The sequence below is a fragment of the Electrophorus electricus genome, chromosome 1 (assembly GCF_013358815.1).
Source record: "Electrophorus electricus isolate fEleEle1 chromosome 1, fEleEle1.pri, whole genome shotgun sequence".
In the NCBI taxonomy this organism is placed as follows: Eukaryota; Metazoa; Chordata; class Actinopteri; order Gymnotiformes; family Gymnotidae; genus Electrophorus; species Electrophorus electricus.
The window spans coordinates 2,307,786-2,333,648 of record NC_049535.1 but is presented as its reverse complement, the minus strand read 5'-3'; the positions used below and the strand labels follow the sequence as shown (position 1 = coordinate 2,333,648).

General features: G+C 45.2%; 1 protein-coding gene and 1 long non-coding RNA gene across 4 annotated transcripts; one reads left to right on the top strand and one right to left on the bottom strand.

Annotated features, from left to right (window-relative positions):
- Positions 1-403: 403 nt before the first annotated feature.
- LOC113578933 lies at positions 404-1,065 on the bottom strand. Its single transcript, XR_003410809.2, has 3 exons — positions 968-1,065; positions 765-894; positions 404-494 (listed from the first exon to the last, which is right to left on the bottom strand). It is a non-coding gene; the product is annotated as an uncharacterized LOC113578933 (long non-coding RNA).
- On the top strand, positions 447-24,481 carry cpne7 (copine VII). Of its 3 annotated transcripts, none has more exons than XM_027012481.2 (16): positions 447-540; positions 1,908-2,329; positions 8,210-8,392; positions 8,497-8,571; positions 10,547-10,621; positions 13,586-13,669; positions 13,763-13,852; positions 13,950-14,048; positions 14,252-14,338; positions 15,251-15,310; positions 16,339-16,472; positions 21,299-21,353; positions 22,248-22,299; positions 22,862-22,995; positions 23,531-23,767; positions 24,033-24,481. In XM_027012481.2, the coding sequence occupies exons 2-16, from the start codon at positions 2,156-2,158 to the stop codon at positions 24,348-24,350; spliced, it is 1,857 nt and encodes a 618-aa protein (XP_026868282.2). In that variant the 5' UTR covers positions 447-540; positions 1,908-2,155; the 3' UTR covers positions 24,351-24,481. The 3 variants fall into 3 exon arrangements, with proteins under 3 accessions (XP_026868282.2, XP_035387814.1, XP_035387811.1); XM_035531921.1 differs by lacking the exon at positions 447-540 and adding an exon at positions 904-926; XM_035531918.1 differs by lacking the exon at positions 447-540 and adding an exon at positions 1,466-1,530.
- The last annotated feature ends 1,382 nt before the right edge of the window (positions 24,482-25,863 follow it).

The window sequence follows — 25,863 nt, the reverse complement described above, 5'->3', positions numbered from 1 at the left end:
CATTGCAGCATGCGACGTCTCAGTGCAATCAGCCTCGTGGCTGTAACAAGCCAGCACCATGAGACTATAACACAACATCCGCCGTGCTGAATTGACACCTACATTGTCCATTTCAGTTCAGCTGGACACAAATGTGCACTGCAAGAGTCAATATCCCATTCGGGATTGTGCTGCACAGCGCATGCATCTTCCAGTTAATTGTCTTTTCACGTCCGCCCGTGCACGCTGATTCTTGTCGACTCTTCTGAATTGACGTCAGTTAGGGGAGTTGTTGTTTTTTTTCCTGTTCACACCAAGTCTGTCACATAAGTGACAGTCTGACGTGCCTTTATGTTCCTCGAGCGGAATATGACGGCACATGACCCCCCCCCCCCTCCCCTCCCCGCCCTCCTCCTCTACGTCGGCAGAAGCGCTTTGGGGCGCATCTCACTCCCTTTCGCGCCCTGCGTCCCCGCCGCTGCTCGCGACTGCGCCCGAGTTTCGGAACATTTTACCTGCGGCGGAGGAAAGATTTAAATACACCGAGAGCGTCAGCAGGAGGTGAGCGTGACTTCCCACGAACATATTCATATATCTGTTACCCTGTGTTATTTCAAAGATTTAAGAATGAATTTTAAATTCGGTTCGGTTTCCCGTTGTGCGGGCTGAGGAGCCGACGCGCACACTGCAAATGTTTAACAACTATCAGTGACTGGCTTCTTGAGATTTCTTGGCATAGCTCGCCGTTAAGTGGCGCGTGTCCCGGATAGTACTGTTTAACTCACCGGTAAATGACTTTGGCCATGAGCACGAAGCGAAGTTGAAATCCAAATCCAGGCGGAGACCCAGTCGCGCCCGGTTCCGGCACGCGGGCTGCGCGTAATAAGTGGCGCCGCACTGGTCGGTCGGTCGGAGCTGCTGGAGGAAGAAAAAGTCCTCAGAAAAAGGTGCCAAGCCAAGCGCGAGCAGGGTGTGCGCCGTAATTTACCGTTTAGCCGTCACTGCTTTCATAGCCCCGCAAGTGACAGCGAGGAAGACTGAAGCCTTCAGCGGTTTGAACGCAGTCAGAGGAAATGATCAGGAATGCTCGAGCTCGATCAATGCGCAAACTTCAACAATACACGTTGGACATGTAGTGGGGGGGGGGGGGGGGGGGGGGGTGTATTCTTTTGTCATTTTGTGTCTTGTTGTGTTTTTATAGTTTGGGCGTGCGATTCTGGATTTTCGAATGCCGTTTCCTACTTAAAACGCCAAACCCCAGCAAATAAAAACTTGGATCTCTCGGTATCCTCAACGAACTCGCGCAACTACAGCCAAGTAGCTTTCCTCGCGCTGTGGTGCTGAAATCCAACCACGCGCGTTTGCTGGCTGCTTCGTTTGCGGGTTTGGGTCTTTGACGTTGCCGATTTATTGACAGTAGCTATAAAGAGACGCAAAATGAAAGGGTTAGTCATTAAGGCTGTTGTGCAGCATACATGGCAACCAGCACGGTCAAGTGAAACGGCATTTTGGCATTTGTTGTCGGCACAAAACGGAACCGCCCAGGCAACGGTAAAGGCATTAGTTAAGATTCACATTGCTGTTTCGTCTTCAAAGCACCTCTGTGTGGTTATACATCTGTCTGCAATCACATTTTTGTTTCGGGTTTTTTTTTTTTTTGGTTCATTTTTTTACAAGTAGATATTCATATGACAGCATCTCCTTAAGGCAGATGCCATACAGGTTACCTTTCAATGCGAGTTTAGTGATGAATTGTCACTTTACATGCAAAATGATTATTTAATCTGAAAGTACTCAATAACATGAACATTAAAACCGATTTTTGCTTCAGCAATGTAATAGTAATTTGGCAATTATTTGTCAAAGCAAAAAGGTCTGGCATTTTAAGACAGCATACAGAATCATACTTGTGTTTTTTTCCTCTTTAGGATTTCACCGTGGAGGGTAGCATTAGCTACCTCATGCATCTCTGAGACCTAAAGCTCTCCATATGCTAGTTCTGAGTCCATTCACTTCAACCACAGCAAACCTGAGAACGAGATGACCACACCTCTGGCTTGTTTACCAAGTGAAGGTCTTTGAATTGGCTTGAGAGCTGCTCCCTTGTAGAGTGAAAGATCCCTACGGCCGCGTCTGCAAACACTGATCGGTTGTTGTCCATCCACGCCGAGCAGCAATGAGCGAGTCTCAGGAAGCGACTTCTCCCGTGGCCGGCATCGGCGGTCCTGCCGCCTGTGTCACCAAGGTGGAACTGCGGGTGTCCTGCAAGTCCCTGCTGGACAGAGACACGCTCAACAAGTCTGACCCGTGTGTCATCCTCATGGTCCAGGCCCAGGGACAGTGGACTGAGGTAAGCGCGCGAGGTCTCCCTCTTTGTGAAGGATATACAGCCAACTAAAGGTGACTGAGGTCATGATTAAATCATGAAGCCACGTTTGTCTCACGTTTGTCTAAGTTCTAGTGGCATTTTAATTAGCCAAGAGTATAAGGAGTTCAACCCCTGATGTATGGCTACCTTAGAGGGGGTATAACATGTGGTTTACTTTAATAATTAATTCAAGTAATAGATTTAGCTGCCTCACACTGTAAAACAGGGCTCCTCTTCTGGTCTTTGAGTGTTTTGATGGCAGGTCCACCTCAGGTGGATGCATGGATGTGTCCACAGAGGTGTATGTGCTTTCTGTGAATGAATCTGGAGGAAGCATTGTCACTCCCCAGCAGTGCTGGAGAAGAAACGTGAAGCCCACCCACATTTTTGCATATCAAAAGAAGTCAGGTTAAGGAGAACATTATCTGAAAGCACAGCCTTAGCTGGAAGACAGCCCTGTGAGTTAAGGAAGGAGCTGTCAACAAGAGTGTCAGGCTGAGGGATGCAGTCTTAATCCTGGCCCCATTATTCCAACAGCTGTGTCATGTAACACATCACAGAGAACAGCATGAAGCCACTGGAAGACAGGAACCTGTTTCACCCACAGCAGAGCTGCTCTGTCTGTTTTTTCATTCGATACCAATTCCATTTTGTGAGGTGCTCATGTGAAACAGGCTATTCCGGAGCAGACTGCCCACAACTACATATACCTGTGCCTCAATTTGTCTCACAGCGCTTGTCTGAATTTGGTGTTCATGCCAGTGAAATATCATTGTGTCACATCAAGCTATCACTAAGCGTCGCATCAATTGCACCTGTTGTGTGTGTGCAGAAGAGAGGAAGATGAGTTAATGTTTGACTGACGAAGAGATCAGCTTCATTTTTATGCAGTCTCCGTGTCCAACCAGGAAGAGACGACATTCTGAGCTACTTTCCACTCTCAAGTGCTTAAAATTTCCTTCCAGTGCCTAATGCATTTCCGTCATTCCTGTTCCGAGCTCGTAAAAACGTATGGAAGTGTGACTAAAATGGGAACAATGTTAATTGTGTAGAACAACTCCTTCTCTGCTTATAACTGAATTCATTATCTTTTCTGCACTGTGTGAGGATGATTAATTTTGACAGTGCCAACACAGAGTTGTTAAAAAGTGGTGGGTTGAAATCTTTTATAATGGATGCAAATTACCTCCCAGCAGAGTGCAGTGTTAGGCAGGAGTGTATGCGTACAGTATCTGGAGATATAACACAAAAAGTCCATGATAGCAACCTTTTACATAATAACTTACCATGGTTTCCCAGTTTTACAAAGTAGTAGATAATGTTGCTGGTTAACTAGTGGGAACATCCAATTATTCAGTCCCTTTTTGCAGGTGCAAAAACTAACTAGATAAAATGCAAAGTTAAAGCACACGTTGACTTACAAGGTTTGTACCTTTGTCTACTTCTCTAACGTCTGGGGAGACATTTTAATTACTGTTAAGGCTCCGTTTTCAAAACTCTCATCTCCAAACATACCGTCACTGTTTTCAGTCGACTGGAAGTCAAGCTTGTGTGGATTAATTTTTAGCATGAATGCATAACCTGGAAATGCTTTGATGTATTACCCATAACTTAAAATACAGCGATTGCAACAGAACCAGTCCATGTCATTATTTCGACTGGACAACAGCATTCCTTGTTAAGACAGAAATCACAAACAGGGGAATAGATTCAACTAATTGCACCACAGCAGAACATTAAGTGGCCAGATAGCCAATATCCAATCTAGCAGACAAATGCAACTCTCCTAAACAAAAATGACCCAGAATGCCATGAGGGAATTGCTTGTGCACCAAATTATGTGGCTACTGCATCATCATTTATAATTGAGCAGCTCAGGCGTAATTGCACAAAAGTGTTTTGGGAAAAAAAAACAGGTCCTCTTACTTTCTTTTTTTTTCCTCCAGTGCCGCAAATGAACAGAAATATTAATAATGAGTCAATGAGTCAATGAGAGGCAGCTCGTGATGTCCTGAATCTAGAAATAGTGCAAACCTCTCGGCCACAGAATTTCAGTCCAGTTCGAATCAATGTTGGAGATTCTTAGGAGAATGTAAAACAGACACCGACGATGGTGTCTGCCATCATCATTGGAACACCAAACGATGACATTTCTCACATCATGTCAGCCTTTTACTAAAACACCTTTCTTGACAATGTCATTCTTCCCCCAGACATTCTGGTGTTTAGTTGGCGATGTTGGAAACCGTCATTTAGGAATGATAAGGAAACAAATTGCATTTGATAATAGTATTCTTTCTTTCCTGTCCTGCTGGGCACTGTACAGTTTAGTGTTTTCCTTTGTTTGTAACACTTGATGCAACTTATCACATAATCAAACCCCTCCTGTGTTGAATTAGGTGTGATAGAGTGATGGAACCATCAGCTAATAGCTGATATAAACAATTCCTAGTGTATATGTTCCTTTATTGGAACAAGCAGGGAATTTGATTATTGCATAAAACCATTCTGTAGCATTATAACAACATTCTGTAGCATTATAAAACATTCTATAGGATTATACAAAACATTCTGTAGCATTATAAAACATTCTATAGCATTATAAAACATCATTAAAACATTCATAATACATTCTACACCCTTGTTGTTGGTAGCTCTGAATTAAGACATGTTTATGTCGCTGCTTTGTTTTAATATTTGATTGTTTATTGTAACCAGGTCCAGAGCAGATGACTGTTGTTATTATGCAGCCTGGCTTCATTTTCTTCCGAGCTTTTGATCTGCTGTGACTGGAGTAGAGCTAGTGGTAGAAACCGTGGGGTTTGGGCTTGGGTGGGGAGAGCACTCTGAAACAGTGTTGCACAGTAATGCTCTTTGAATGTGCTCCTAAAGGTCTATTAGTGGAGTCATTGCAGAGATAACTGCCTTGAGAGACCTGCATTGAGAGTGGGGCTGCGTGTTTGGTGTAACTAGTATTGTTTGTACTTCTTTGTTTATTTGTTCGTCTATTGTTTTTAAAGTTCCTCTCTTAGCAGCAGGAAAGAATTGTGTGTATGTATGTGTGCTTCAGTGATTAAAAGAGTGGATTACTTCTCTCTGCCCCATGTTACAATGCACCAGTCTGCAGTGCTAAGGCCTGGTGTATCAGTTTACACTTGTGTGGCGAGAGGGCTCAATCAATCCGGTCTACACAGAAATGTATGTCTGCTTATTTCGGTCATAGTATATGTTCTCTGGTTACCTGGGATAGGGGATGTTGGCGATCATATGCACTCGCGCATCTGATTCTGCACACCCTGATATATTCTTTTCTCTGCAAACAAGCAAGGTATCTTAGAGCCATATGGTTATTCTATACGGTGAACTGCTCCAGCTAGTGTATATGGTCCAAAGGAACCAGAGGAAGTTCCACTGTATGCAGGCGTTGTTTACGTGTCACCTCACTAGTCCGCTCAGTGTGAAACGTGGTGCTTTGGGTTGTTCACAATCCATGATTATGCCGTCATAGGCCTACAGTTGCTGCATCTACAGGTCTGGATGCTGAGCCCTCGCGTCTTCGTCTCGTCTGTGGGCGCGTGAGCCACTGCGCTCACCCCTGTGGCGTCGCCAAACGCCGGGCGAGGCAGACAGCGCAGCGGTCAGGCCCCGTGAAGATGTCGCCAAACAGAACGCGGCGAAGAGGGCAGGCGGCAAGGACCCGAGCAGAATTAGCGTGTGATGAAGACCGCACGGGACTGGCGGGCTCACGTTGGTTTACGGCCCCCGAGTGGACCGTGTGATGTCAGAGACGTGGGCTCGTTGCCGCTGCCCGCGGGGGTGGGTGGTGCTGGGTGAGACAAAACGACCCATTAAGCGGTCTACCATTCTCCTTTCTGACCTCTCACTGAGGAAGCACCGTTGTCATACAAATCAATACCGAATGCTAAATTGAGAGGGGCAAACAACTCCCATCTATCTCTCTTTCTCCCTCTCTTGCTCTGTCTTTCTATAAGTCCCTTATTTTCCCTCGTCCCTCCACTGCTATTAATACATTTGTGTTACTACATGCCCTATAAAGGAAACTGACTAAGGCACCTGTCTGTTTTACAAATGTTGTGTCCCGTTTCCGCTGCAGTCACTTATTTATTTATATACTTATTGTACACAGCCCTCACAGCAAATGGGAATATGGCATGTGAACTCTCTCCGGCGTGGTTCTGGCTTCCGCATGTCAAATCCTTTCCACTACGACCCATTCAGCACTACACAAAACAGGGGAATAGTAAAATGGATGGTAAAGGCCCTCCGGCTCAAGTCCTGACCCTGGCGAACGCTGGACGGTTTAGCAGTTTCATTTCACGAGTGAAATTTTACAGTAGCGGTCAGTTCTTCAGTCACAACCCTTCGGTCTTAGAAGACGTCCTGGTGCCTTTTTGCGAATGCACCCAGTGGTATTGGTAGGGCTTAATTTTCCATTCCTGCACCTCGCTTAGCTTCATGTGGGTGGTAATCTCTGGTTCACCAGCGATCCAGCCAGATTACCCACCATTCCTTTGCCCTCGTGTCTGTTCCTGAGCTGCCTACTCTCCTATCAGTGGGATCTTTCGCAGAAGCCTAAGGCTGTGTATTGGGAATATGTCTCCCGAGTTCTGCATAGTTGACATGGCAGAACATTTGACAGGCTTAGAGCCATCACATAATGCGGATGCCACACGTATCGGAAGGTATCCAGGATAGCAGAGGTGGCTTTGTGGAACTGAAGCCCTCATACTCTAACAGGCTTGATGGAGAGGTGTCATTTTTCTTGATGTGTGTAAAACAGAGACGTCAAGGATTGTTAATGAGATTGATTACCTAGCCAGGCATTGATTACCAAGCCTCACTGCTGCGAAGGTGGTAAATGATCCTATCAGATGGCCCTTTGGATATTGACGGCCAAGTTGACTTGCTTCTCTCTATCCTGCATGCATAATTTTTAAAATGGACCAAGGCTAGAGCACAGATGGCAGGACTTCTTCCTTCTCTCTCTCTCTCTCTCTCTCTCTCTCTCTCTCTGTCTGTGTCTCTCTCTCTCTCTCTCTCTCTCTCTCTCTCCACGTGCTGTTCTATTCCTGTTGCAACACTGGTTTGTCCACTCTAGAACTGTAATAAGGAGGTCTGTCTGTTAATGTTACAAATGGCTCGCCGTACTCAGGCTATTTTCAGATTATATTCCTCATATTGTGACGAATTACATGCTGACTGAAAATGCAGGAGTAGCTTTGCTGTCGTATACCCTCTCAGACTAAGGTCAGAGTAAGTGTGGAATAAGGATTTAGCACAACAGGTTTACTTCAAAATGATGCCATGCTTCGGTGATTTTTCCATATGCTCATGTGAACAATGGCAGAGGAGGGCGGAGGGTGATGGAGGTGAAGGAGGAGCTTTGATGCATGAATAAACCCGTAGCGAGAGTAAGGGCATGATCTCAGCTGGGTGTGTGTTTGTGTTCGTACATGTCTACGTGTGGCACTCAACGTGTGAGTGTGTGTGTGTGTGTGTGAGAGAGAGACCTTAACATTCAGGCCTCAGTCACAGCATAGCAAAACCATTAAACCATAAAGAAATATAATTTATAGTGAGACATTTCTGGTGTTATCTAAAGTAAGCAGTCAATTTAAAAATCATGAAAAAGTGCATGAATATGAGAGCAATAAAATCCTAATTTTCCTGGTATCCCCAGTGTCCTCCATTCAGGCGCATAGTTTTAAAACAGACCAGTTAGCCACAATCTTTAGCATTCACCAGGACAGATCCGCTCTCGTCGGAGCAGCTGGTGTGGCAATGGGTCTGATTTTGGCAGAACTGAGCGATCCGGTCACTGTTGTCCTGTCCGTCTCTCAGCTGGATCGTACGGAGGTAATCAAGAGCAACCTGAACCCGGTCTTCGCCAAGGTGCTGCTGCTGGACTACTACTTCGAGGAGGTGCAGAAACTGCGTTTCGAGGTCTATGACATTCACGGGACCCACAGCATTGGGACGCGTGACGACGACTTCCTGGGTGGTGTGGAATGCACACTTGGACAGGTGAGATGTCATCCTCTGTTTTTGCATGTATGTTGTCAGTAAACCCTAACTTTGTTTTTTTTGTGTTCACCTTAAATAAGTGCTTTAAAAAAATCTGTCAACAGATAGTAGCTCAGAAGAAGATGATGAAACCTTTGTTATTGAAATATGGAAAATATGCTGGGAAATCTACAATTACAGTAAGTTAAAGCTTTCAATTATGGTATTTTATATATATATATATATATATATATATATATATATATATATATATATATATATATATATATATATATATATAACTATAACTGCTGTCAGTTTAGATGCAATATATAGCAGCTGCCATTATATTAAGATTATTGTTATTAATATTATCAACATATGCTGAACAGTCTCTGTCATTTTACTTCTGTTCTGTTATAGAGGTATAAATCTTTTCCTCAGAAAGTGCGTCAGATGTAATTATAATTTCGTCGGTTTTGATTTATTAATTCATACAAGCAGATTACTGCGAATGGCTAAGAGACAAAAACAAAACAACTGATAAGAGTTTAAGTGTCTCATCTATCCAGAGAACGATGGAGGAGGTTGGGAGTTGGGGAAAAAAGGATCAAGCACCATCTGTCATGCGTGCGCTCCGTTTAGAAGAGAACGCACCTGGCGAAGGTGTACTGGCTCCTTTAACTAATGCGTTAATAAGTTGGAATGGGAGTGCAAGTGTTGCGGCACAGAAGCCGCAAGTCCCTGTGATTGCAGTGGCTGTAAAAAAACATTACTACAGATCTATAACTCTTTTCAGGCCAGAGGCCTTGTTTATACAGATAATAAATATATTTCTGGGAATAAATAGTACCCTCTTAAGATGTCTCCAGCTTCAGACAGGTGGAGAGCAATAGCATATTAACGCTATAATCTGCCCTTTTTTGTTTTGCTTCCAAAAATAGCATGATATCAATAACACTTTCTGACCACAGCTGCATTCGGCAGTCCCAAATGGCTTCCCCTCTGCACAGCCCGATTCCTCTGTAACAAAACCCCACTCAACACACTCAGCAAAAATCTGTAAAAAGCATAAAATATTTCCCATTTTCATCTGCGAAGACGCTGCATGAAAGACCCCCCCTCACTGTTTGGGCTCAGCCAATCACAGAGCTTGCACTTGACCTGTTTAAGGCAGTTGGCCTTTTCCTGTCTTTTGAACATGCATGTTAATGACCTATAGACTCGAAGTTCTCCCTCATTAAATGTCTCCAAGTTATAGAAGGGTTTATGAAAATTACTGCTGACGAAAGTACTTTCTTGCTTTTTGCTTGCTCTCTTGCTCATTCTGTACTTCTCTCTAAAAGTTACACAAAGTAAATATCACTAGACAGTGGGGTGGTGGAACCATGTTAAAGACTCTGGTGGAACCTGGGATTTGTGCTTTTTTCTCTAACAATATTTCTCCTTTAGTCTTTGACACTCTCTTTTACTTCATGTGAATAATCCAAATCATTTTCATTCTTAATCCTTCAAAAAAAATTCATTTTACTAAAAATAGTATCTAGTTCCTCTGTTTCAGATTGCTGTTATAAATGTTTGATTTTAGGGGCTGTTGTACCTGATGATTAGCCTATATCACAAGAACTACTTGTTCTTAATTTTAGGAGTGTTTAATTGTTATAATCCATTATCTATTCCAAATTAATTGCTATAATCCATAATCTGTTGCAGTTCTTATACATCTTAATGGCACAGTTGCAGCACAATCCTTATACTTCCTCCATTTTGTTACAGAAATAAGTCCAGTTCTGTTGCAGCTACTGTGTGGGACTTATGTCAGTGGAGTCTGTCAGTTTCAGCTGGAACAGTTATGCAGTTGTGTTATTAAATTCTTGCTTTACTTATTTACTTTTTTTATATATTATATATTCATATAGTAGAGATAATGAGTACAGAGAATTAGGTTAATCCTTTCAGAGGAATACCATTTGCCTTTGGGAACCCAATGATTGTGGTTGACTACTCATTAATGCAGCGGTGGCACTGTGATTTAAGCTTGCTCTCTCACGATGTATCTGAAGAATATACAAGGTTACATCTCCACCACATGGCTTACAACCTAGCTAAATATATAATGCACATAGAGTATTAAATAAACTGCCCTGGGTTTTCCTCCCCCCCCCCCCTCCCAAGATTCATGCAGAAGAAATTTCTGGCAATAATGGATACGTTGAGCTCTCCTTTTGTGCCAAGAAGTTGGATGATAAGGTAAGAAAACGTGTTTGTCAAATTGACTTCAAAAGTCTGCGCCTTGAATTCGTGGGTGAACACCTGCTCATTGCAATTTTATCCTCAACCCCTTTTGTTATTCAGTTGGGCTTTTGGAGGCGACTGATCTCACTCACACCCCCACCCCCCCCATCTGATTGCTGATTTCTGGGCTGGTTGCACTGCAGAAAGAGTCTTTTCAATCTACAAGGAAGCCTAATAGACTCTGATTGAAGTTTATGATACTCCATTAGAACCAAATTAATAGCCATTATGGCTGTTGTGTCTGGAAATAGACAGGTATCTGTGGCTGTTGTGCCTCACGTAATGCTAATGGCCTGGAGTTCTGATGCAACCCTGGGCAGAGAGCAGCAGGGCTGTGCGAGTACCGTTCGAGTACCATGCGAGTACCGTGCGAGGGCAAAGGACTGCTTCTCTCTGTGGGGCCACCCAGAGTCCCAGGGGCAAGATCTCCATGCCCTTCGCTGTCTGCAGGTGTCTGCTTCTGTGTGCGACACTCTCTCTCCCTCTTCCTAACACTTTCTCTGCTCGGGTCGCATCTGTCTCCTTCTCTCTGCTGCTCTCTTCCTGCTCCATGTATGTGTTTTCCACTCCACTCCACTCTCTCTCACTCTCTTACTCTTTCATGCCGGCTTGCTCTTGCACTCACATTTTGCCATTTCGCACTCGATTTGCCTGGGGTCATGTTTGTGTGTGAGGGGCTGCTGTTGTGAAAAATGCAGCGCTTTGTTTATTCACTTAAGCATTGCACTGTCTGAATTCATGCATCTCCAACAAGATGGAGTGACAGCATGCTGATAACCTCAACAGATCGCTGATCTCTTCACTTTGAACTCCGAGACCCCACGGATGCAGTTCTTGTCTCCGGTTTCTCCTGACACGTGCAGGCAAGCCAGGAAGTTGTTTTTGGAATTTACAGCATGTCTGAGAGAGCGTGTCATGCGCTCCTCGGTCAGAGCGGTGGTTGAGGCCGGCAGCCCACGTCAGTCTTCAGACAGAGTTCCGCTTTCACAACATGGAATGCCACTCACACGCAAACCCCTGCCAGGTTAAAGAAAGAACAACTTCCTGTGAATCTGATCCAGCCTGACTTCCACCAGTGGGTCTCCAGGGCTTCTGGGCGCGTACTGAGCTGAGACCCCTGTTCTCCACTGGAGACACCTCACGACTTCTGGGCGTGTGTCATACACCCCGAGCTGCTGTGTTACCTGATCATGAAAGCAGACATGAAGCCTGCATGCGCTATTCATCTGGTTCCCTCTGACTGCTGACTTCGGCTTGCCTGACAGACGACGAGGCGCCCTAAATCAGATTTTGTGATGAAATAAAAATAAATCCATATGCACCTTGTCTGTGACCTCTGCTGTCAGCTGTGTTATTTTAATAATGCTTTTGCAGGTTGGGTGTTGTTCAGCGTTGCTATGAACCTTTTCTCTGTGAGCTATTTTTTACTGACATGGCTGAAGCACCATTACTACTGAGGATGTGTGTTACTACATCACTTGCCCAATGATTATGCTCTGTGGTCTATAGGCTGTTCATTAACAGTCATTTACTATGTTTATTGATGCTGATCAATCCTCTTTAGTGGGGATCTCTGTGAAACAGTAATGACTCGGCTAAACGTAATGGAGGCAACTCCGTGTCTCTGGCCATGTGTGGTGTGTAGCTCACACTGGTCGTGCCATCGCAGCTTCACCAGAAATCAAAGGAAATGAGCTATAGACTCAAGATGGCATCTTTTTCATGTCTACGTGGAAAAATGGCTGAGGTGTAATCTTTGGATCAGATCTGTCTGCCATTATTCTCAAGCAGAATGGATGCATTAGTGGTTCGGTTTTAAATTGCCGTGATTATTGCTTCCCTAACATGGTCTGTTATCTTTGTTTTGAAGCCCAAGAATCTGATTTGAATTTTATTAATAGATTAGAAGGAGGATAGGAATCGTGAATGGAGAGAACTAAGCACTTTACACTACTTGCTGTTTTTCTCAATAAGAGATAAAGCAGACATTTTTCAGCACACCTGCCTCTTGGTGCTTCAATTGCCTGATACCTCACTGTCACCCAAATGAAATACTGTGTCTTTAGAGACTGCGCCGAGGACTATATCATCAGACCACGGATTATATGAGAAGATAAATGAGCCGTAAAATTCTCCCCTAATGATGTCATTACGACTTTTGGGATCTTTGGGGTTAATGCTGTCTGAGACCTTCTCACGCAGCATGAAGGATGGTGGATTGAATTTTAAAAATCCTCTGATGAACATGGCACACGGAGTGCCAGAAGACGGTGCTTTGAGTCCAGGACTGGGACTAAACATCGACAAGCCACTCATCTGCATCAGTCAGCACTCAGACCGCCGATGAGATGTTACCTTGACAACCAGATAGTGAGGGCTACTTCCTTCTTTTGCTGTCGCTGGGGGGATATATCAGGCTAATGCAGTGGGGGAAAAAGGAGGATACTAAATGGCTCATTCACACTCACCTCCTTCTTCCTGTCTCTCTCTCTCTCTCTCTCTCTCTCTCTCTCTCTCTCTCTCTCTCTCTCACCCTGTCCTCTCCCGTCCTTTGTCATACACTTATGGACATGCACTCTATGAGTTCCAGAATCAATTGCCCCAGCTTTTTGATTGATTACCAAGGCTATGTTCAGAGCGCTGGCTCAAACCCTCATGTCAAATGATTGCGTTGCATCAGTTTTCCTGATTTGATTGGTCACAGCTGTGAGCAAAAAAAACAGAGCCAGCACACCCAGCACTGAGCTGTGACAAATAGGAGCAGACTATATTCAATCTTATATCTATATTCAGACTATATTCAATTTCCAGCCACACACGGTCCTACCTGAGAGGCTCTTACTGTGAAGTGCCATTTAATTTGAACCACTCAATTCTTTGCCAAACCACCGCACATTGACTTGTGCACCTGTGTTTTAGGATGTTTTCAGCAAGTCTGACCCATTCTTGGAGATATACCGGGTCAACGATGACGGCACGGAGCAGCTCATACACAGGACAGAAGTGAGCTGCACCGCTTCGCTGAAAAATTAGATATTTTTTTCTTATTGTTACTCAGCTCCCTGCACGCACGTAAAATATTAATATTTCTTGCAGGTAATTAAGAACAACCTGAATCCCGTATGGGAGCCATTTAAAGTCTCTCTCATCTCCCTGTGCAGCTGTGATGAGGACCGGAAATTAAGGGTGCGTGAATGTGAACGAATTAGCAACAATAAGAGAAACAAATAAGTAAAATGCTGATTAATGTTTCTGAATGAACTGCTCTGGGTTCGACTCGCAGTGCCTAGTGTGGGACTACGATTCCAGGGGCAAGCACGACTTCATCGGCGAGTTCTATGCCACATTCAGAGAAATGCAGAAAGTATCTGCAGGGAACAAGGTCAGTGAGAGAATGACCTAGCATCGCTGTGCGTCACGGATGGGGTTTTTTTCTCTTGCAGGGAAGAAAAAGTGGATAAAAAATGCAATAGCAATGGTGTGTGTGTGTGTGTGTGTGTGTGTGTGTGTGTGTGTACATTAAATGTGAATTCACTGCAGTATCCCTGACAAGGCTTAGCCTGTCTTCTGTCTCTCCTTTCCAAGGTCACATGGGAATGTGTCAACCCCAAATACAAACTAAAGAAGAAGAACTACAAGAACTCTGGCTTGGTCATTCTCACTGATCTCAAGGTAGGAGCCACGGCTGCTGTCACGCTGAAAGCTGATGTGTAAACGTTGACGTCTTATTAATATGGAGGTGTGTGGTGAATATCTGTTGAGAAACAGGTTCAGAAATCACCAGGGGGGCAGTTGAATGCTGTGTCTTTCCACGTCATTTTAAAAAGGAGCACTTTTAATTCACAGAGCTGCTCCTGTCTGCTATGACCTTGTTGTGCTAGTGTGTTAATAACGAATACACGCTCATGGTATCTGAGAACCAAGAATTCTCTTTAACATTTCTGTGTGTGCGTGTTTGTGCGTGTGTGTACATAGGAGTGAGAGTACATACCTGGATGTGTGTGGTGAGTGTATGTTTGTGTGTGGGTGTAAACAAAAAAAGATATTTTTCATTCCTGCTGTACTATGATAAAACATTGTTACATTACACTACATTACATTAATTTTAGCCTTGTTTTTCCCAGGTTCCTGTCATATGTTAATACCTTCTCTTTCCCACCTCCTGTTATGTAATTTTACCTGATATCTTCCCAAGAGATTTAAACCCATCGGGGATGAACAGCCTTAAAGACACTATGTACAAATAGTTCTGTCTGTGCATTGCATCACTTGGCCATTATATGTGTGGTGTTTCTTGATCATGCTAAGCTCCCTTTCTCCCACTGTAGCTGTATCTTCCCTGTTTAGACTGCATTCCCTTAGCCAAACGTTGGCAGGGTATTAATAGAAGTTACAGAAACAGTTCATGCGTTGATGATCTCAGTTTTTTAGACCACGTCGTTTTAAGTGTACGTATGAAGCTGAGATTCTAGGGACTGTGCAGCGTAGGCTAGCTGTGGATAACGCGGCCTCCTCGACACGCACCTCAGCCGGGCAGATCGTCGTGTTCCCTCCCAACCTCATTCTGAACTCTTCACCCCACAGCTTCACAGAGTGTACTCCTTCCTGGACTACATTATGGGAGGATGCCAGATCCATTTTACAGTAAGTTTGGAACTGGAATATTGCATCTTTGTGTAAACTTAACCCCCCCCCCCCCCCCCCCCCCCCAAAAAAAAAAGTTATTTGGAGACCGTTCACTACATATAAGAGCACTTGTATTGCTGCGCTGCCACCTCGGTTTTTGTGCGCTCTACAAAATAAAACAGATGCCTGCTTTAGCGTCAAGAAAAGTGCTTTTTAATCACTGGTGTTCGCATTACACACCAGCCTTTGTCATGATATGCATGATATGTTTATTCAGTGTTACAACACTTGCTAGGTTGCATTTGTCTGTTTATCGTGCTCCCTACTGGCTAGCTACTGCTTTGGGTTTTCTCGCTGAATGCGAATGGGATCATTGTTGCACAGCTGTGTTCTGCTCGAGGCCGTGTCCTGAGTGAATTAAAATCTCAACCAGCCCCTTTCCTGACCATTCTGCAGCTCTTATATCCACATGCCAGGAGGAACTAACTAGATCCAAATATTAAAAAGGAAGTATTCATAAGGAGAGGAAGAGATGGCCGGTATAGATCATCATATTCTTTATATTCAAGAGGTTGCTTATAATGATAGTGATGCAACTTTGTGGTAGTCACTGAGGGAGTCTCTCCACAGTAACAGGTGATGTAATGAGGTTAGCAGTTAAATTTGATTTGCATTTGCTTTGTAATTATTCCACACATTCCGGATCATTGCACATCGCATATTTTGCATTTGTGCAGCATTTTATATTTAGCGCAAGTGCTAATTTGTTGCTTATAAATGGCACAGTCTTGTGTAGCATTATTTTCATGTAGAATGCATTTTTGGCAATATTTCAGTCTGTCATGTGGGTTTCCCTGAAGGCCTTTAGTCTGACTAATTTGAGTCTGGAAACCGCAGTGACGCTTATTAGCGGCGATGCATATTAGAACTTATTTACTGAGCTGGAGTTCTAAAAATATAACTCCTGCTTGTACATATGCGGGCAGTAACTTGTTATGCACCTTTACGTTTTAACAATGTGTCTGGTGCCATGTCTCTTCCTCTAGGTTGCCATTGACTTCACGGCATCTAACGGTGACCCACGCAATAGCTGCTCCCTGCATTATATCAACCCGTACCAGCCGAACGAATACCTGAAGGCTCTGATAGCTGTAGGGGAGATATGCCAGGATTATGACAGGTAGGTCCAAGATGGTGTTCAGGGAAGAAGTGCTCCCCATCATAGGGGTTCTTTTCTCTGCCGTGGAAAACGGAACCATATGTTGGCCTTTCCGCTAATCCCAGATCTGAATTTGTGCATCATCTGAGCTTGAGTTAATAAAATGTAGGGAAGATCTTTCAGTGATGACCTTCAGAGGAGGATGTGTGCTCTGACCAGGGTTGTACTGGATGGATCAGATCTGACTGTGGTGGATACTGCTGGGGGTTTTTTTAGCTTCGGATAACAGATGCACTCCACTGCTTGCTTTGCTGAGTCTTGGGAACCAAAGCGCATGCAGCTGTTAGAGGGTCAGCACTGTGCAGCTCGGGTCGTCACTCGGTGTCAAGGCAGTGAAGTGTTTGTTACTGACAGAACAAGACTAAGTGAAACAGCCCAGGCACATGGCAAGCAGGAGGCAAGGCCCACGGGAGAGCTCCAGTTAGCTTGGCTGGAGGCCCCGTTGGTATTTGAGACATTGTTTGCCTCTACATCACACTGCTGTTAGTGCTGCCATCTCCGCTTCTGTTGGAGCTGCAACTCGATGAGCTCCAAGCTCTCTGACAGCTTTGGAAGGTGTTGGCGGGCTGTTTTATCAGATGACAGAGGAGGCACAAGCCTGCGTCTGTCCCCTCCAGCCGTGTTGTAATAAGCCGTGGCACTGCCAGGCCCTGGCTCCCAGGCCTGACCCTGTGCCAGCGGACCGGAGTTTATTAAAGACTTCCGGACTGGACAGCACCTGGCCACAGAGGAAGCGGAGAAGATGACAGCAAAAGAACGACCGTGTCGTTGAGTCTGTGTCTCAGACAGGAATGTTGCTTATCGAGTCTGACAGCGTAATCTGGGTGAGGGCCACCCAGAGCAGATTTGAGCTTCGCATTGCCCTAAACTCAGCCTGAGCACTGATTATTACTCTGTGTGCGGTGCCTTTCCAGTTACGGGCTTTCAGTCTTGATTTCCCCTGACCTCCTTTGTTTTGATGTTCGTGGTGGCAGTCCTGGTCTCAGAGTGGCTAATTTAATATTAGCTTACTTTGTGTTGAGGTTCTTCAACTCGATCTCAGCGGAGCCAGCTAATTAGCATCTTACACGGCCGTAATGAGATCTGTCTCAGCGTGACAGGGCCAGACAAAAGCGCTCCGCCATTTAAAAAGAAGAGTGTCCCTGTTAACGGAGCAGACCAAAACATGGCCTAATTCTGGTCACCTGTCTTTTTGAATGGTGTTCACTTGGCGTTATGGAGGGAAGAATGGACTATGAGTTCAGGTCGGACAGCTAGACGGCTGCACCAGAGATCCCCTCGAAGGCCTCCAGCCCCACCCGCGCTAGGTGGCTGTCCAGCTCCAGCTGCATGGCTTGACAGCTCCACCACACACTCCAGGCGGATCACCTGGCGGATGAAGATGGTGATGCTTCTGTGATGGAGTAACTTTTTGTTGTTGTTGTTTGTTTTGTTTTGTTTTCTCCCAACCCCCACCCACACTCTCTTGAGCCACCCACACTCAAGTGAGAAATAAGTGAGAATGAGATTTCGCCCTGTCCAGTCAAATCTCCATATTTATCAGGTTCCCATTAGCAGCTCTGTTGCTGGTCTTCACAGCTGTCTCGTGCTGCTGCGCTGTAGACTCAGCGTGTCCAGCACTGCAGGATGCCGTCTTGTGGACAGCCACTCCACACATTTCCGTGTTGCTACTTGGACCAAATTTAATTGGCTATTGATCATGTATTAGTGGATTCACAAATTATTGTTTTGCAACATCACAAATAAATGAAAAAGGAAATGACATTGATTTTTTTTTCCACTATTAAAAGCAAGATTGATTCTGGGTTTGTCGTCAAATAAAGTTAATTGAAAACAAAATATGGCTGGGGAATTTATACATGAAACATTTCTCTTTTTACAGACAGATACAGACAGATACATTACATATAAAATCAGTGGCAGCTCATTGGTTAAAGTACTTGGTTTGTCAGCTGAAGGTTGCTGGTTCAAGCCCCGCCACTCCCAGGTTTCCACTGTTGGGCCCTTAACCCTCAATTGCTCAAGTTGTGCTCTGTCATAATTGTAAGTTGCGTTGGATAAAAGCGTCAGATGAATGTAAAACTCACTTTCCCCAAATCATACTCCCTTGGGAATACTCTGGCATGTTCTGTTGGCTTGCTGAACGTTCCTGCGTGTCTGTTGGCAAGTCCTGAGGTTCCCAGACTGGAGGGTTCATCTGGGCCAAGAGCCGTATCTCACCTCCAGGCTGTGCTGTGTCTTTCTTCCTTATTGTTCGGATAGTGCAGGTGGAAATATGGATCAGATCCCATCTGATTAGTGCATTCTGCATATGCGGAAAGAAGGGCAAAAACATTAATGACTGCCAATGGCATTCCATTACAGGGTTAAATGAACTCGGATGATAGTTTGTTGTGCAAGATATGAGTATGTGCTGATTATTATTAAGATTTTCAAGTTTCAAGTTTGGTTTATTTGTCACATACATAGTCATACACAGTATAACTCGCAGTGAAATGGTTGAATATTAAATATTTCATGGTTAAATCTTCAATGGTTGAAGATTTAATATTTCAGTTCTTCATGCTAATTTATTGTGTACCTAAACGTGTGTTTGTGTGTGTGTGTGTGTGTGTTCTAACGGCCCATGTGCCCCCTGACACGATGACTCACCAACTAGACTGAAATAATTAACTAATCTAAATGCGTCAGCGTTAAGCTTGTAGTTTCGCATTCATTCTGCTCTGTTATCAGAGTAAGTGCAGTTCAAGACTGATTTCCCTGCAAGCCTCCTCCTTGGCCCCGTTGTGGGTCGCCCCCCTGCCCCATGGGGTTCATTAGATGCCGAATCAGCCCTCTTAGAGCAGCGAGTCACAGCCGTTCCTGTGGGGAGTCACTGCGCCCCCCCCATGGCTGCCACTAGAGACTCCATGGCGTGTTTCCCTCCGAGGAACTGTGGAAAGTGCTGTTGAGGAAAAGGAAGTGCATTTTGTGTGAGTAAACTCTCGAGCAGAGTAGAAGCGTGTGAAAAGCTCTTGTGTTTCTCTCCTTAATTGACCAAGGCTTTTAAAACCACTTCTGCTTCCTGGCTTGGAGAGACAGATGTCCTCTGGAGTGCCTGAGCCCGGAGACACAGTGACTCAACAGCTTGTGTTTTGTGTCTGTCAGTGATGTGATGAGCTTTATCTGTGTGCGTGCGTGCGTGTGTGTGTGTGTGTGTGTGTGTATGTGTGAGAGACTCTTTTTTTTTTTGTGGTGAAAAAAAGAGCCAACTAGGGTTTAAATATAAAAATTAGTACGACATTTTGCTAGAACACACTGCTATGATTGCGTTCTAAATTGCACTTGCTGCACATTTGTTCAAACACCCTTGAGCAAATGGATTATGGCGACCAAATATGAGTTTAGCTCTTCAGTGACCCGTTTTGACAGCCAAACCTGGAGAGGCAGAGATGGCACAGTTCTGCGTAGGAGTTCTCTGTCACGGTTGTCAGAGCAGTTCGCCTCTCAGTCATGCGTGCGAGAACGCGTTTGTGGGTCGAGCGCGACTCTTGGGCGCTACGAGCCACGTTGTAATTCCTCCTCATGGCCGCGGGTCTGTCAAACAAATCATTCAGAGCATTGCATGGTGTGGGGAACAGATCCTCCTATCCCTGGGAATGAGGGTATGGAGGTGAGGTTTGTGGGATTAGCTTTGGCTCTTATCGTAACTGCGTCTGAAATGAGGTAAGTGGGAAGGGTAAGTACATTATAACAAGCCGTGGAGGATTGGCGGAGAAAGGGGAATAAACTGAAGATTGTTCTGAACAACGGTGCTTCCCATAGTTCTCTTCTGGGTGCATCTCACCGCTACAGTAAATAAATTAGCGCGGCTGATTACTCCTGTTAACGTCCACGGCTAAGATGATGTTATGAAGAATGTAGTGGAGATTGCACGGTGTCAGAAATGGATGCCTTCCTACCCCGGGTCCCCCCCCCCCCCCCCAAAAAAAGCCAAAATGCAAAAAATCAACAACTTCTAAGTGGCTGAAACCTTGTCCTGCTACTGATGTGAACAGAATAATTTAATCTGCTGGACTGCACCTAACAAGCTTTGTGCTGTGAAGAACGTTCACTTCACCCAGATTGGAATCATACTCCCGGTTCCTTAAACGGAGCCGTTAATCATGCCTAATCATACGCTGGCGAGGGAGAAGATGACACTGAGAGGTTTGAGTCCTCTTTCAGTAAACATGTTCTCTGTATGTTCCCTGGCAGCAGGCGTGTGCTCTGTATCACAGTACTGGTGGGACTCCCAGCCCCCAGCCGTCTTCGTTCTTCCGTCTGGAGCTGTGGATGTCTCACCTCTGAGAGTGCTCCATGACTACCTCAGCGCAGTGGACTACCCCTCCCCGGTGTGCCTGGGTTATGCTGTACCCTCTCCACTGCATTTGCTCGGGCTTCCCTTACCTTCTGGGGAGAGGCAGTCCGCTGAGAGAGGAGCGACGCCCCCTATCCTCCCCCCGTCTCCTCTACACGTCCTTAAGGACCCCCACAGAGCACTGCACCCGTGACACGTGTGCCCCGAGCACAGCACACCCTCGCTCACCCTCTTGCTCAAGGCGCGATGAAGGCTTGTGGTAATGATAGTGGTTGAAGTGACTGCCAGCATGTACAGTATGTGACATAGCGGAATAAGCAGTTTTGCCCTGGATACAGAGTCCATAAGCCTGTTGCACTCTGCTATAGGGGTGGGGGTGGTTTGGATGTTTCTGTTAAACCTGAGAAGGTTAAAGAAATTGAAAATTTGCCTTTTTTCTTTCTCACAGTGACAAGAGATTCTCAGCCTTGGGCTTTGGCGCACGAATTCCACCAAACTATGAGGTAAAGAGCGTGTGTTCGTTCCCCGGGTGATTCGCCTGTTGTCTCCTGCTCTTGGTCCATGTCTCTGGCCACAGTGGCACTCTGCTACTGGTGTTGTGTGTGTTCAGGGCCAAACCTGTCATCTTTATATTCACCACCAGGCTGAGTCTAAGATGACCACCATGCCACGGTCCACACTGACCATCACTCATCAAAGTACTGGAAACTCACATTATGGTTTATTTTTAATTCACAGCTCTTTTTTGAGGTTTGGCATACCCGACTAGCCACAGAAATGAGACCAGCTGGAAGATAAACCAGCCTAGCTGTTAACAGTGTGAGGTCCCAGGACTTCTGTTGCCCACAAGTAGGTTTGCTTAGGCAGATTGGATACTGAGACCAGAGAGCAGTCAGACACGTTTTAACTGGAGAAGAGGTCTGAAGAACAAGGCAAACTAGTGCTCAGGGCATGACTGCCTAGGCAGGAGAGTGTGAGCGAACAGAAAGAAAAAGAAAAAAAAAGATAAAACGACCACTATCATCATAAACATCATAAAATGTCATGAAAGAGGCCATTCACTATATATACCAGCCTGATTCCCCGTTCTTCTGGCTTTAGACACAGACATAGGTGGCAAGCTTATAGTGCAATAAGCCCTTTTTTGCTTTAGATTGCAGAAACGTTTGCATGCAGACAACCACTGCAGAATTTGTTGTGAACTGCTGGGGTTTTTTTTCTGTTATTGAAGCTATGACCTTGAAACTTCTGTTGTGGAAAATGAGTTTTTCTTCTTGTGAGGCTTCTACTGAAGGCGCTGGTCTTTAGGTATAAATGCAATGCAGTCTTGCAAAGCCCTGTTCTCTTTGGAGTTTAACCAGGTTTTCTGTTTGTTTTCTGTTTGTTTGTGTACTTAGGTGTCACATGACTTTGCCATCAACTTCAATCCAGAGGATGATGAATGTGAAGGTACAAAGAAAAATAGTCCTTTATCAATGAGCTGCAAACTCATACAAGACCAAACCACTCAAGGAGAACAAGCTTATGATGAACTTTTGATGCACTTATAATGAAGGTTTGGGCAGTGGGGTTGCATTTACCATAGCTTGCAATTCATGCTATGGGGGTGTTTTTAAAATGTGCATAATTTTAGTTGCTAGGGAAGAGAACATCTCCACAGGTCTGGACTAACCTCCTCTCGGCTGCTTTTTTGAATCCCCTGAGAAACCGGGGAGAAACGAGTCAGGAGCTGAGGAGAATCTGGCTCCTTCTCCATCTCTCTCACAGCACCGCGCAGGAAGGGACATTTCATGTCGCTCTTCCTTGTGCGTTCTGCCAAAGCCCATGGTGCACCTTTCAGGGAGCGACGAACATGGACTGATTCCTGTCTCCTCTCTCTCTATCTGTCTCCCTCTCCTTGTTTTTTTCTCTCTCTCTCTCTCTCTCTCTCTCTCTCTCTCTCTCTCTCTCTCTCTCTCTCTCTCTCCCCCCCCCCCCTCCCCATCTCTCTTTGTGTCTCATCTCTAACTAGAAATTCAGGGGGTGGTAGAAGCCTACCAGAGCTGCCTGCCCAAGATCCAGCTCTATGGACCCACTAATGTGGCTCCCATCATCAGCAGAATAGCCAGGCAGGCAGCCGGGAAGGAGCCCATCAAAGACGCCTCCGTGAGTGTCCTCGCCCTCCCTGTCCTGCTCTCACACTGCTGTTCCCCTTTGTAAGCTCCTTGGACTCTCACCTTTGCCAGTACAGTCCAAGGACGGAATTAAGCAGGACATTTTTGCATTTAAACTGATTGGCTTTAGGTGACAATTTTTAGTTTTTAAGCATCACAAAAATCAATTTCGAATTCCATTAAATCATCTAATGTAACGCCACCGTACCATCTTAAGGTCAAATGCTTGCCCTCGAGCTGCACAACACTCTGGACTCTGTTTCCAGCCCTTTCTCTCTTGCTATGATCTTCATTTATTATTTAATCACCACAGTCGCCCTCACTCCGTAGGTGATCACGTTCTGCACCACGCGAGCTCTGTGGAGAATTCACGCTGCCTTTCCATGTTCAATACCGTCTGCACCCCAGGGATATTTGGGCCAGTAATCTCCCGAGCACATCTCCTCTTAGCCCATTGGCTGGCAGCGTGCTGTGCTCATACCCAGACGGATAAGCCCCTCCTCCTCCTCCTCCTCCTCCTCCTCTAGCGCTACCATATCCTGCTGATCCTCACGGACGGGGTGGTGACCGATATGGCGGACACGCGGGAGGCAATCGTACGCGCCTCATACCAGCCCCTGTCGATCATCATAGTGGGAGTGGGGAATGCCGACTTCACAGATATGCAGATCCTAGACGGTGATGACGGCGTCCTGCGCTCTCCGAGAGGCGAGCCCGTTCTGAGGGACATTGTGCAGTTTGTGCCATTCAGAGACTTCAAAACGGTGAGTCCCGCTCCCTGGATCGCCAGCGCTGTACTTCTGTACGCGTGTTTAACTCTACAGGCACGCCTGCCGACCTGCTTCTGAAGAATATCGTGACCAATATGCAGTCCCTCATTATACGCTCAGTGCTTCTCTGCATATTTTTTTGGCTCTCATCCAGTTTTTGTTTTGTAGCATTACCGGTCCTAGTAGTTACTACCCTAATGATGTCCACATTGTTTCAATCCATAATTTTTCATCTCTCTCTCTTTCTCTTTTCTTTCAGGCTGCTCCCGCTGCCCTGGCGAAGTGTGTCCTGGCTGAGGTGCCCAAGCAGGTGGTAGAGTACTTCAGTCATAAGGCCATTCCACCCATGAGTCCCGTATTGGACTCCACCCCCAACTCCATCGCCAACACCCAGACTAGCTCTCCCACTCAAGCCCCGCCCTCCGCTCGGCCCTTGCACAACCACCCCCCGGCCCTGGGTTGCCATGCGAGGTTGTCACGGAGAGGGGTGTCGCCACAAACACCACATTGTCGATGGTTTTTTTTCTCCTTTTTCCCCGCTCTTTTCATACATAATACATTTACGCAGACTTTGTAGGGGTGGGGGTTGAAAGGCTGTGCCTGGATCGTATCCTGATCCAGATGCAGTGTCCTGGAACCTGTCTGTCTGATGCATGAGAACCAGGAACGCAGGTCACTCCCATGTGGCCCTGACCCCTGACCCCTGACCCCCCCCCCCCCCCCCCCCCGCATAGCGCAGCAGCTCTGTCATCTCTGCCCTGCCTGGATGCTGTTCTCACCTCATCTTGCCGTTTTCTCTTCTTAGCTCCTGGCTTCTCGCTGGCCTTTTCTCACCCTGCTTTTGGCAGCTACTGACAGGATTATTGTGTGAAGAGAATGGACGTGTACAATCTTGATTACTCGAAATTACATAAAATATATGAAGAAAAAATATTTTAAGAGGGTCCTTAATGTGATATGTAAATGTGTCTCACCGATAATAGCATGTTCATTAGCTCTGAAAGATTCAATATGCCTGTCCGAGACCACTATGCATATTTCATATCAAGGGCCGCTGTTTGATTTCAGTACTGCTGTTATGGAAAAGAGGAGCCTACAAAGGGGACAAAATGGGCAATCTTTTAAAATTTGTAATGAGCAGTTTCTTCATATTTTTGTTGTATAGCTACATTGTGTTTGGATTCTAGACACCTGAGAGGAATGTCCTTCGCCATAGCCCTGACGCCATAGCCATTTTGACGCAAAACGTCAGGTCCTTATAAAAAAGGTAGAATGAGGCCTAGGGATGTTATGCATTCAGTATCATTATTGTGCATGGTTACCTGTCTGAGTATGACTGTTTTCTTCGCCGCCGAAGGAAATCTATGCATGGTTTTACATGATCTCATAGAGGGATTGTGGGTGGGACTCTACCAAATTACTGTTCCTCTTGTAAAGATATGTACACAGGAATAGGACATAGAGCTACTACCCCAATTGCGTTTAGGCGGTGTGAATTAAGATACAGCACATTTAGCTTTTCAAGTTCACGAAGGAGTGGACTTTTCTATTTGTCTCCAAATAAAAATGTAATAATAAGTGCATTTACAGTGGAACCTCAGGCACAGCCAAACAGGGAATAGATGTTGGTTTAAAATTAGTTTTTAAAGAGGAAATGTTTACCACCACACTATCACCGCAAATGTCCAACAGTACGGTAATATCGGTAAAAAGTGCCATTAAGATAATAAAAACTCTTCTCTTCAAGCAAGTTCCAATATTTTCCTCAGTCCTACCCCCACACGACTGATATTAGCTCATAGTGTAGGTTAAAAAAAAAAATCATATTGCATTAAGAATTTATGCTGTTGTAGCTCCACTGTTGACTATCAGGTGTAATAGCTAGCTCTGTATATGACCAAGTGGAAGCAATTGGATTAGTCTGTGGAAACAGCAGCAGGACACTACCAAAGTGCTGTGTTGCAATAACAATGCCAAGCAGGAAATGTAGATGGAAATAAGGAAGCAGAATGGCACTCCTTGCTGGAAGCTGTGAAAGATTTGCCACTTTGTATTTACTCTGATGTCACACGTTTTACAGAGGGAATTCC

Coding starts and splice junctions, on each gene's coding strand:
- cpne7 (XM_027012481.2), top strand. CDS start 2,156: ATGAGCGAGTCTCAGGAAGCGACTTCTCCCGTGGCCGGCATCGGCGGT. Junction 22,300..22,861: donor AGAGGATGATGAATGTGAAG/GTACAAAGAAAA, acceptor ATCTCTAACTAG/AAATTCAGGGGGTGGTAGAA. Junction 22,996..23,530: donor AGCCCATCAAAGACGCCTCC/GTGAGTGTCCTC, acceptor CTCCTCCTCTAG/CGCTACCATATCCTGCTGAT.